Source organism: Pristis pectinata, chromosome 8, assembly GCF_009764475.1.
Source record: "Pristis pectinata isolate sPriPec2 chromosome 8, sPriPec2.1.pri, whole genome shotgun sequence".
In the NCBI taxonomy this organism is placed as follows: Eukaryota; Metazoa; Chordata; class Chondrichthyes; order Rhinopristiformes; family Pristidae; genus Pristis; species Pristis pectinata.
Genome location: NC_067412.1, coordinates 34,993,068 through 35,006,288, shown reverse-complemented (window position 1 = coordinate 35,006,288; position 13,221 = coordinate 34,993,068). Strand labels below are relative to the sequence as shown.

Below are 13,221 nucleotides of genomic sequence, written 5' to 3'. Positions count from 1 at the left end.
AGGAGCAGTTACTCTACTAGGAGTATTCTATAGGCCCCCCGGTAGCAGTAGAGATATAGAGGAGCAGATTGGCAGGCAGTGTTTGGAGAGAAGCAAAAATAACAGGGTTGTTATAATGGGAGACATCAACTTCCCAAATATAGACTGGAACCTGCTTAATGCCAAAGGTTTAGATGGGACGGAATTTGTTAAATGTGTCCAGGAGGGATTCCTGACGCAGTATTTTGACAGGCCGACTAGAGGAAATGCCATGCTAGATCTAGTTTTAGGAAATGAACCGGGGCAGGTGAAGGATCTATTGGTGGGTGAGCATTTGGGGGACAGTGACCATTGCTCCATAACCTTTAAAATTGTCATGGACAGGGACAGGTGCAGAGAGGACAAGAGGATTTTTAATTGGGGAAGGGCGAACTACGAGGCTATAAGGAGAGAACTTGGGGAGTGTAAATTGGGATGTCCTTTTTGAAGGAAAATGTACCATGGAGATGTGGTAGATGTTCAGGGATCTTATGCAGGATGTTAGGGATAAATATGTCCCGGTGAGGCAGAGAAGGAATGGCAGGGTGAAGGAACCGTGGGTGACGAGAGAGGTGGAACGACTTGTTAGGGAGAAGAAGGTAGTGTACATGAGGTATAAGCAGCAAGGTTCAGACAGGGCCCATGAGGAATATAGGGTAGCGAGGAAGGAACATGAAAGGACTGAGGAGAGCTAGAAGGGGACATGAAAAGGCGTTGGCTAGTAGGGTTAAGGGAAATCCCAAGGCCTTCTTCAAGTACGTGTAGGGTAGGAGGATGGCTAGGCTAAAGGTAGGTCCGATTAAGGATAAAGGTGGGAGAATGTGCCTGGAGGCGGCGGAAGTGGGAGAAGTTCTCAATGAGTACTTCTCTTCGGTATTCACCAGGGAGAGGGGTCTTGATGATGCGGAAGGGAGTGCTGGTAGGGGTAATGTTCTCGAGTTGTAGATATCAAGAGAGAGGATGTGTTGAAGTTGTTAAATAATATGGAGACAGATGAACCTCCGGGGCCTGACGGGTTTTTTCCAGGCTGCTTCGAGAGACTAGGGAGGAGATTGTTGAACCGCTGGTACGAATCTTTGAGTCCTCGTTGTCTACGGGAGTGGTGCCGGAGGATTGGAGGGTTGCGAATGTTGTCCCCTTGTTCAAAAAAGGTAATAGGGATAGGCCAGGGAATTATAGACCGGTGAGTCTCACGTCTGTGGTGGGTAAGTTGTTAGAAAGGATTCTAAGGGATAGGATATATGAACACCTAGAGAATCATGGACTGATTAGGGACAGCCAGCATGGCTTTGTGAAGGGAAGATCGTGCCTCACAAGCCTGATAGAGTTCTTTGAGGAGGTGACCAGGAAGATTGACGAGGGCAGTGCGGTGGTTGTGGTTCACATGGATTTTAGTAAGGCGTTTGATAAGGTTCCTCATGGTAGGCTTCTACAGAAGGTCAGAGGCCTAGGGATCCAAGGAAGCTTGGCTGTGAGGATTAGGAATTGGTTTGCATGTAGAAAGCAGAGGGTTGTGGTGGAAGGAGTGCCCTCGGATTGGAGGGCAGTGACTAGTGGTGTCCCGCAGGGATCGGTTCTGGGACCTCTACTTTTTGTGATATTTATAGATGACTTAGATGAGGGGGTGGAGGGCTGGGTTAGTAAGTTTGCGGACGACACTAAGATCGGCGGTGTTGTGGATAGTGTGGAGGGCTGTCGGAGCTTACAGAGGGATATTGATAGGATGCAAAGCTGGGCTGACAAGTGGCAGATGGAGGTTCAATCCGGAGAAGTGTTGAGGTGGTACACTTTGGAAGGACAAACTCCAGGGCAAGTACTGGGTAAATGGCAAGGTACTTGGCAGTGTGGAGGAACAGAGGGATCTGGGGGTTCATATTCACAGTTCATTGAAAGTTGCCTCACAGGTGGAAAGAGCAGTTAAGAAGGCCAATGGGATGTTGGCTTTCATAAATCGGGGGATTGAGTTTAAGAGCCGAGAGGTGATGATGCAGCTTTACAAAACTCTAGTTAGGCCACACTTAGAGTACTGTGTTCAGTTCTGGTCGCCTCATTATAGGAAGGATGTGGAGGCGTTGGAGAGGGTGCAGAGGAGATTTACCAGGATGCTGCCTGGATTAAAGAGTATTGAATATGAGGAGAGGCTTAAGGTGCTAGGGCTTTATTCACTGGAAAGGAGGAGGATGAGAGGAGACATGATAGAGGTATATAAAATATTGAGAGGAATAGATAGAGTAGACAGTCAGCGCCTCCTTCCCAGGGCACCAATGCTCAAGACAAGAGGGCATGGCTTTAAGGTTATGGGTGGGAGGTTCAGGGGAGATGTCAGGGGGAGGTTTTTCACCCAGAGAGTGGTTGGTGCATGGAATGCACTGCCAGGGGTCGTGGTGGAGGCAGATACATTGAACAGGTTCAAGAGCTTGTTGGATAGGCATATGGAGGAGTGTGGGATGGGGGGATATACGGGAGGAAGGGGTTAGGTAGTGTGAGGGTGGTTTGATGGACGGCACAACATGGTGGGCCGAAGGGCCTGTTTTGTGCTGTATGGTTCTATGGTTCTATGCCTCAGGTGATGGATAGGCAATATGGAAGGAACAGAATTGTTTCTAAATCTTGAGGCATCTAATTATTTGTAGATAATGAACATTCTCACACAACTTTCCCATACCTGGTCGAGCTGAAGTTGCATTATTCTTTCAGACATCAAGTCTCCCAGTTTAATCTCAACATATGGATAGCTGTTACTGGGATCCAATCGTTCGGTTAGTGTGGATTGTACCTCCTTCAATGAGAAATTGACCATCAGCTCCTGCAGAAAGAGTCGCAATAATAGGTTATAATGTTTATGAAGATATCTTTTCCAACTCCAGAGCAAAGCTTCACAGTATTTCACAGTTTTATATTAGATTAGATCACATTAGATTAGTTTATTGTTAAATACACCAGGGTGCAATGAAATTTCTTGCTCACATGAAGCTTACAAAGTAAACAGCATACATGGTAATAATAAATACAACAATAAATACAGTAAAGAATGCAAAACGGTTGAATGGTGCAAAGATTGTAGTACAATCTAACGTAACACAAAAGGAAATGTTAAAGTGACAATAACGAAAAACCACAAGAGGTAGAATTAAGAGTCCAAGAACATGGCAGCACCACCAGGAAGGGGATGTGAAAGAGGTGATTGGTTCAGGAGTCTGATAGCAGTGGGGAAGAAGCTGTTCTTAAGTCTGGACATCCAGGCTTTCGAGGACCTGTATCTTCTCCAGAAAGCAGTAGAGAGAAAAGGGAATGGCCAGGGAGGCGGACATCCTTGATGATACAGTTAGCATTCCTGAAGCAACGCACCCTGAAGGTGGACTGGATGGAAGGAAGTGATGAGCCTATGTTGCAATGGGCACTGTTTACCACATTCTGCAGGATCTGTCAGTCCAGAATAGAGCAGTTACCATACTAGGCTGAGATGCCACCCGTCAGGATACTTTCTATAGCACATCAGTAGAAGGTCGAGAGAATCCTTGTGGACAAGTGAATCCTCTCAGACGTCTAAGAAAGTAAATATGCTGATGCGCTTTCTTGATCACCGCATCTGTGTGGAGGGACCAGGTGAGGTTGCTGGTGATATGGATGCCTAGGAACTTGAAGCTGTTGACTATCTCTGAAGCAGCTCCATTGACGAGGACAGAGTTGTGTTCACCTCCCTTCCCTCTCCCCCCACTTCCTTAGGTCAACAACCAGCTCTTTCATGTTGCTGATGTTAAGGGTTAGGTTATTGTTTTGACAATGTGACATAAGATTTTCTATCTCTTTCCTGTGCTCCATGTCATCATTGTTGTTGATACAGCTGATAACAGTGTTATCATCGGCGAACTTAAAGATTGAGTTGGCGCTGTATCTGCACCCACAGTCATGGGAATACAGGGAGTAGAGCAGGGGACTGAGCACACAACCCTGGGGAGCACCAGTGATAATGGTCAGGGTGGGTGAAATGTTATGACCAACTCTTAACTGACTGAGGTCCGCCGGTCAGGAAATCTGGAAGCCAGTTGCAGATGGAGGCCCCAAGGCTAAGGTCCAGGAGTTTAGGTATGAACTTATTTGGTATTATGTGTTGAAGGCTGAGCTGTGATCAATGAATAGCAGCGTGACATATGTATTCTTGTTGTTGAGGTGACCAGAGCTGAATGTAGTGCAAGGGAGAAGGCGTCCTCTGTGAACCTAATTTTCCTGTATGCAAATTGCAAAGGGTCTCGATTGTCTGGGAGGCTGATGCTGATGTGGATCATCACCAATTTATCTATTAACAAGCCAACTCTGTAAATTGAGCAACCCTGGCCTCACTTTGTGTTACCCAGTCCTTCCCCATCCTCTCTACAACTTAAAATTACAATAAAACTTTGATAATCTAACACTGTCAAGACTTTGGTGGCATATTTTCTAGACTATTTGATATCACTCATACTAAAACCCCAGTTGACTTTTAATTCACTTTTTACAATGTTATGCAGTGTTTTAATACATTCTCCAGTGAATAAAGTGAGCTTAAAGTGAGCACGTGGGCAGGGCCATGGTGAGTTTAAAAGGAATTTGGGAGCAATGTGATTATGGAAATGGAGCCCCAGTGTGTTTAAAGTGAGTGTGGGAATGGGGCCCTGGTGAGTCAGTTGCCAATCCACAAGGGTTTCTGAACAATGGGTTAGTGGATAATTGGAGTTTTACTGTAGCTTGTTTTCTCTCTTTGCCAGTTCCCAGGGGTACGAACAGTTCACAGGAACAGAACCCTGCCATAATCTGGGGAGGACCTGTATTTCAGAGGGACCTGATGCTCTTCTACAAGAATTTCAGAAAAATTAACAAATAAAAACAAACAATACTGGAAATACTCAGTAGGTCAAATGATATTTTTGAAGAGAGAAACAGATTTAATATTTCAAGTCAAAGATCTCTCTTCAGAGCTGGAAACAATTAAGAGACACAAATTTTACGATGGAGACAAAAGGTAAGGCAGAGGAGAATAAAAGGGTCAGAAAGTGATGGTGGAAAAGGCAGGAGACAGTAAATGACGATAGGGATGATAGTGTTTGGCAAAAAGAGGTGGCCTATAGGAAGTGAAAGTGGAGAAGTAGAACCATTATCTAAAACTTTTAAACTCATTATAGTGGCTGTGAGGTTGTAATATACTTAGCTTAAAGTTTAGTTGATGTTTCTCCAGCTTACATTGAGTTTCATTAGAACAGCAAAATAGAAAGGTTAGTGGGTGTGGGGGGGGGGGGGGGAGTAAAAGTGGCAGCTGTTGCATTTTCAGCAGCTGCACATGCAGCCAGTTTGAGAAGGGGTGTTGATGAGTGAAGAATGGATCAGAACGTTGAGGAGGAAATGTCATTTTAGAATGCTTGAAGGGGATAGGAGGGAATGACATGTTTGATATGACAGAAAGTGAACATGCAGTATAGGAAGTACTTAGATATTAGAGGTTTTATAATGTCTGTTGCATTTCCTGGACTCTGTTCTCATCCCTTTCCCTCCCTTCCTGAGAATGGACCATTGCCAGATCCATCTTCTCTTTCCTTCCCCTTCCACGACCCTCAGGATTCCAGAGGGATCATTCCCCTCTAGTTTACTCCTCAATCACCACCAACAGCTGTCATTTCCTGCAGGAGGTGCAACACCTGCCAGTTTATCTTCTCTTTTCACATTGTTTATGTCTCCAAACTTATTTTCCAGATGAAATAGTGATTTACTTGTACTTATTACAATTTAGTACAGTGTATATGCTGGTCCCAATGTGATCTCCCCCTATGATGGATAGACCAAAAGCAAATTAGCTGATCATCATTCAGTCCACAAGTAGAACCCCTAATAAGTGGTTACCCATCACCTTAATTGTCTTTCCCGCTCTCAAATGACCTCTCTATCCTTACCACAGAGCTCAAAACGAGCTCCAGAAACAGCATCTTTTTTTCTGATTGGTCTATTTCAGCCTTCAACATTCCACGTCGAGTTCAACACTTCCAGACAAACAATATTTTCAGCATTTCTATTTCAGGCCTTCTAACATTTACGGTAATTTGCTTCAGTAATTTCAGAAAATGATTCTGCCTTCTCCATTTACACATCTTCCAGTCTGACTTTTTGTTTCTTATCTCATTATCACTTACTTACTTTTGTGTCATCATTCCTTTGTCTCTGTCTTTGTCTCTAACTGCCTTCCACCTATCACACATCTTCTACTCCCCTCCCCACTTTCTTTGTTCTTAAAACTTGTTAAATCTCCATTTTATCCCAGTTCTGCTGAAAAGTCATCCTGTTTAAATGTTAATTCCGTTTCTCAAAATCCGATGCCTGATCTGCTGGGTATATAAAAGTATTCCTTTTCATTCAACCAAGATTATAAATACAAAATGCTGTAGTAATATAAGATTTGATGAAGCCATGACAGGAGTGCAAAATACAGCTTTGTTCTTCTTGCCTAAGGAAGACATGCAAAAAGTTCATTTTTATTTTATTCACAGGATATGGGCACCACTAGCAAGGAAGCATTTATTGCACATCGCTAGATGTCCTGAAAAGGTGGTGGAGGGCTTCCTCCTTGAACTGCTGCTGTCTGTCTGGTGAAGACTTCCCCACTGTGGTGTTAAGCAGAGTTCACAAATTTTGAATAAAATGACAATGGAAATTAATTTCCAAGTCATAATGGCGTCTACTTTTGGAGTGGCAGCATTTTTATACATCTGCTGCTCTTGTCCTGGAAAGAAGAGGTTACAGACTGAGGGGAACTGTCAAAGAAAATTTGCTGAATTGCTCCAGTATATATTGCAGCCACAAAGCACTACTGGTGGAAGGAGCGAATGTTTAAAGTGGTGAAGTGAGATGCCAATCAGTGGGAAGTTTCCTCCTAGATGGCATGGAACTGCGTTCATCTGGGTAAGCAGAGAACATTTCAACATGTTTATTCTTCTTTGTAGATGCCTGAATGGCATTTTGGATACTCATCCATTTACCTACTCTTATTGCCACAGATACATGTCCTATGTACAAGATCCATGGGTACTCTATACAATCTTTTAGCCTCTGTTTGGGAAACCACTAGCTATGTGAGCAAAAAATATTTGCAGTTAATAGTCATTTGCATTCAGCAGCTAAGAGTCCAGCATTGTGTGGTGAGTGACTCACTGCCTAATTTTCAAGATCTTTCTGTTATCTACAAGGCACATCAAAAGTATGATGGAAAACCTGAATGAGTGCAGGTTCAACAATTCTCTAGTACACACCACCCCGGTCAAAGCAGACTGCTTCATTGGCATCTTCCACATAATATTCACTCCTTCCACTTGCAGTACAAAATTGCTGAAGTGTGTTTCATCAAAAATGACCCACAGAAATTCACTAAGGCGACATCCACCATCATGAAGTGCTTCGAGAAGCTAGTCATGGCACGCATTAACTCCAGCCTCCCGGAAAACCTTGACCCACTACAATTCGCCTACTGCTGAAACAGGTCTACAGTGGATGCCATTTCCCTGGCCGTACATTCATCTCTGGGGCATCTGGACAGTGAAGAAACCTATGTTAGACTATTGTTTATTGACTACAGCTCCACCTTCAATACTATAATTCCAAGCAAACTCATCACCAAACTCCAAGACCTGGGACCCAACACCTCCCTCTGCAACTGGATCCTTGACTTTCTGACCAACAGACCGCAATCAGTAAGGATAGGCAGCAACACCTCCAGCACGATTATTCTCAACATTGGTGCCCCACAAGGCTGTGTCCTCAGCCCTCTACTCTACTCTCTGTATACTTATGACTGTGTGGCCAGATTCTGCTCTAACTCCATCTACAAGTTTGCAGATGATACCACTGTAGTGGGCCATATCTCAAATATCGATGAGTCAGAGTACGGAAGGAGATAGAGAGCTTAGTGACGTGGTGTCATGACAACAACCTTTCCTCAATGTCTGCAAAAGAAAAGAGCTGGTCATTGACTTCAGGAAAGGGGGTGGTGTACATGCACCTGTCTACATCAATGGTGCTGAGGTCGAGAGGGTTGAAAGCTTCATGTTCCTAGGAGTGAACATTACCAATAGCCTGTCCTGATCTAACCATGTTGATGCCACAGCCAAGAAAGCTCACCAGTGCCTCTACTTCTTCAGAAGGCTAAAGAAATTTGGCATGTCCCCTTTGACACTCACCAACCTTTATTGATGCACCACAGAAAGCATCCTATCTGGATGCATCACGGCTTGGTACAGCAACTGCTCTATCCAGGACTGCAAGAAACTGCAGAGAGTTGTGGACATAGCCCACTACATCACGAAAACCAGCCTCCCCTCCATGGACTTTCACTGTCTTGGTGAAGCAGCCAGCATAATCAAAGACTTCACCCACCTGGGTCATTCTCTCTTCTCCCTTTTCCCATCAGGCAGGAGATACAGGAGCCTGAGGGCACATACCACCAGGCTCAAGGACAGCTTCTATCCCACTGTGATAAGACTACTGAACAGTTCCCGTATACGATGAGATGGACTCTTGACCTCACAAAATACCTTGATATGACCTTACACCTTATTGTCTACCTGCACTGCACTTCCTCTGTAGCTGTGACACTTTACTCTGTATTCGGTTACTGTTTTTACCCTGTACTACCTCGATGCACTGTGTAATGAATTGATCTGTACGAACGGTGTGCAAGACAGGTTTTTCACTGTACCTTGGTACAAGTGACAATAATAAACCAATATCAATACCTCCCAAACAACAGCCCATGCCACCAAGAAGGATAAGGGCAGCAGATGCATGCCAACACCTGCACGTCCCATATTACCCTTACTTAGAAATATATACCATTAGTCCTGTCACTGGATATAAATATTTGCATCCAATATCATTCTGAATATGCCTTCACTACACAGATTGCAGAACTCACCTTTTCAAGGGCGATTAGGGATGAGCAACAAACGCTGGCTTTGTTAGAAATTTCCATATCCCATAATGAATAATAAATAAATAAACATTGACATAACAAATATTTTGCAAACAGTTTCCTAGTTTTCTGGCATGATTTTTGTAGATCTTATCAGAATGGTTGATTCAAAGGATGAGTATGTGCATGGGAGAGAGAATGTGGGATAAAAAGGGAGTAAGCTTGGTGTGGTGATGTCCTTTTGCTCAGTTGTTTCCAACTGATTGAAATTATCTTTAACTACTCACATGAGTCTCCTTGTCCAGGAAATTGAGTCCATTTTGATTGACAGCTAGAATACATGGAGCAACTATTGCACTGTTGCTGCTGCTCTGAATGTAGAAGAACGAGGATCCAAACATAGGAAATGCACTCACAAGTCCTGCATAAATACAGAGAAACCAGTTATTTGAACAGATCAAGCAGATCAGAGATTCAATGGATGGGATTGGTGATCACTATAAAAGAATATGATCTAGACTGAAGACAAATTCAATTGTTTTCAGTTTGCTCCCACTGCTAAAGACAATGAAATCTTCTTTCTGTCATGGGCAATCACTGGGAATCGAGGATGATTTTCTTCTACCCAAGTTCTATAGGCTTTGAGGTAGTTGATAAGGTCAATGTGAGAGCCACAGACTAAGCCTTAGGTGGAACAGAAGCTGCTTGATGGGATGGTGTATGAATAGCAAGGAAGGCAATGCTCTCCTTCCATTTTATGATTCCAATGGTAACAGGAATTCCCCAGCACCTTGTCCAAGTGCTCAAATTTATGAAAGTCTTGACCACGTCATGGAATTTAATAATAACACACTTTCATAAAATGATATCCATGTACAGAATTGAGATTACTGATGTTTCTCCCATCCTCCTTACTGAGGAGCACTTGGGCCATTTGCAATCCTCTAACCCTTGACAATGACATGGGACCTTAAAAGTCAGTTAAGCTGGTGTTGTCCCATGATTTCCTCTATTTCACATCTCCCACTTACAGTTGTGGCTAATGCCAACATTGTAATCAGCGAGGAATCATACAGTTACACCAAGGCCCGTCTTGGTACAAACTCCTTATAATAAGCCAACAGCAAATCATAATCCACTGAGTGAAATTAGACACTTACCGAGGAACTGGGCTCTGGCCTGGTGTGGACTGAGGGCCTGAACATGCTGGGTATTCTGAGTTACCATACTCAGCCAGGATTGTGGACGCTGATGTTGGTAAATTTGGGCAGGGACATAATCCTGCACCTCACGACTTGGAAAGACAGAAAGAAAGAATTTCACACAGAAAAAAGTGGTAACTTATTGAAAAAAGTGGATTATCATCAACACCAAACTGAGCTCCCAAGAGATCTGTAGATCAGATAATCCAGACCTTTAGTGAAGCCCCACTATGGCCAACCAAGACTGATTTTCCTGTTTCTCCTCTGGTACAGTACAACCTCTGAAACTATCTCACCCACTCAGGAGGATTCAGGCTAGGAAATGAACAAGCTTCATCTGCCATAACCTGTGAGTGTATGGGGCCCATTTCTTGTGTTTTTCCAAACTAAATCCAAACTCAATGCAAACCAGTAGATCTCCCATGGCGTTGACTGCAAATATCTTGTCTGGATTCTGGAATGTTAACTGTATTCATGTGATCTCAATCAATTTAGTTCTCCATATTTAGATGATACATACATATAAATTAGAAACTCTCTTATATCCATTTATATGGCTGGAGGGTTGGGAAGAAGGAATTGACTGTGTCTCTGTGAATAAAAGCTTGAAAAACTAAAGTATTGGCTCTGCTGTTTCATTCTTTACCATCTGGCTCTCTGAGTTTAACATGGGGTGTACTTGAGACATCAGGCTGGCAAATGTCCCATTTCTTTAAAACCTCTGCCTGATGACTCTGTGTGAATTAAGACAATGATAGAGGTGAGAGAGGTCACTGATTTATGCAGTGCTGACAAAATAGCTTTGGCAAGTTAGAATAGTGCAACTTGTAGATCTGACTTTTTAATTGATTCACTTTTTGGGGTGATCTGGGCATGGCTGGCAAGGCCAGGATTTATTGCCCTTTCCTAGTTGTCCTTGAGAAGATGGTGGTATCATCTTCTTCCATCACTGAAGTCTGGGAAAGACATTTCCACAATGCTGTGGGTAGGAAGTTCCAGGATTTAGATTCAACAACCATGAAGGATCAGTGATATTGTTCCAAGTCAGGATGGTGTGTGTTGGAGGGCAACCTGCAGATGATGGTGTTCCCATGCATCTGCTGTCCTTAGAAATTACAGTTTGGGAGGTGAGAGCCTAGGCAAGTGACTGCAGTGAATTTTGTAGATGGTACACATTACAGCCATTGTACATTGTAGCAGTGGGAATGAGTTTTTAGAGTGGTGGATGATATGCTAATAAAGCAAGCTGTTTTGTCCTGGATTGTACTGAGCTGCTTGAGTGTTGTTGGACTTTCACTCATCCAGGCAAGTTGATAGTATTCCATCACATTTCTGACCAATGCCACGTAGATGGAGGAAAGATTTTAGGATATCATGAGGTAAGTCACTCATTGCGCGATATGTACCTTCTGATCTGTTCCAGCCACAGAATTTATGCCTGAATATTGTCTTGGTTTGGCTGCATGCAAACACAGGCTGCTCTATTTGCTGAGGAGCTGCAAGTGGAAGTGAGCATTGTGCAAACATCAGTGAATATCCCCACTTCTGACTTTTTGATGGAAGGAATGAAACAACTGAAGACATTTGGGGCTAGGACACAGCCTTGAGAACTCTGCACTTTGAAACGTGGGGATGGAATGATTGACCTCCAACCAACAAAATTTATCTTCCATTGGTATGTTTTCCCCTTGGCACTCAATGACATAAGTTTTACCAGGGCTCCCTGGTGTCATTCTTGTTTAACAGCACTGTCAACAATACTTCCATCACTCTCTAAATGACTGAGAGTAGGTTGATTGGTGGTAATTAACCGGACTCATTTTTTCCTGCTTTTTCTAAACAGGGCATGCCTGTAAATTTTCCATATTGTTGGGTAGATGACATAATATTATAAGAAGCATGGGTTGTTCAGGAGCACAAATCTTCAGTCAGTTGTCTAGGTCCACACCATCAGCAGTTTCCTGATTGCACATAGTGTGAAAAGTATTCTTTGATTATTGCATTTTCTAATGGTTGTGACTTTATGAAGAAACTGAGTTGGATCATCCTCTCAACAATGACAGCATACAATGCTTGCAAATTCCTCAGCTCTGTCTTTTGCATTTATATGCTGGGCTTACTCATTAAGAATGGACTCCAATGGCTATTTAATTGTCCAGTGTCATGGACAAGGGAAGTTGAAAGACTGCACAACTTTGACTGATCTGTTGGTTGGGGAATTGCTTAGTTCAGTCTGCAGTGTGTTGCTTCTATTGCTTAGCATGCAGAGTCTCATAAGGTTAACATTTCATTTTTAGGCAATCCTGATCTGCTCTTGCCAGACACTTCATTAAACACAATGGATCCCATGGCTTCATGTCAATGGTATATTCCAGGCAAAGAGATAACAGCTTGTGAGTGGAATAAAATTCTGCTATGACTATGACACATAGCACCTCATCGATTCACAGTTTTGATCTGTCAAATTTGTTCCTTTTAGCATTTTACTTGGAGAATGTCCTCAGTGTGGTTTATTTCAATGTGGTTATGTAAATAAATACCACGTGCACTGCAAGCTCCTTGCTGCCAAAGTTAGAATAAATACCCTTGCTTGAAGCTTCTGTATTCTGCTGTTATTACAGTAAATAGAACTTACAAGAACTCCAGCAGTATCCAAAGTCTACCCTAGAATACATCTAGCTGGTAACAAGGATGGGATATTAAAAAAATCAAAATGTTAATCAGAGCCTCATCTTCAGGAGCAGCGTTTTACCTTGTGGACTAAAGGCCCCATGGCTAGAAGAAAAAAACAGCAGAAACAGCAGAAAAAAGGTCCTGAAGGTTTAACTCCTGAATACAAGCTCTGTAAGGCCAGTTGCAGGTTTGAACAAGGCAGATGGGGAGTTCAGTTGGCAGCTATGTTGCCTTGCCAAACAACAATGTGGGTTCTTAAAGCTGCGCCAACTGGATTTTAAAGAAAATTAAAGCACGGAAAATGGCATAAATCTGCAATAAGTGAAAATAAGTGAAGTATGTCAAGAATAAAAGTACAAATACAAAGGAGACTTGAGTGAAAGTAAAACAAAAATGGGAAAT

At 43.0% G+C, this 13,221-nt stretch overlaps 1 protein-coding gene across 1 annotated transcript in view; it reads right to left on the bottom strand.

Annotated features, from left to right (window-relative positions):
* Nucleotides 1-13,221, bottom strand: part of myo15aa (myosin XVAa) — a 135,800-nt gene that overhangs the window by 7,776 nt on the left and 114,803 nt on the right. The window contains 3 exon segments of the mRNA XM_052021366.1: nt 2,684-2,824; nt 9,232-9,365; nt 10,105-10,238. Of these exon segments, the coding sequence (XP_051877326.1) occupies nt 2,684-2,824; nt 9,232-9,365; nt 10,105-10,238 (409 nt within the window).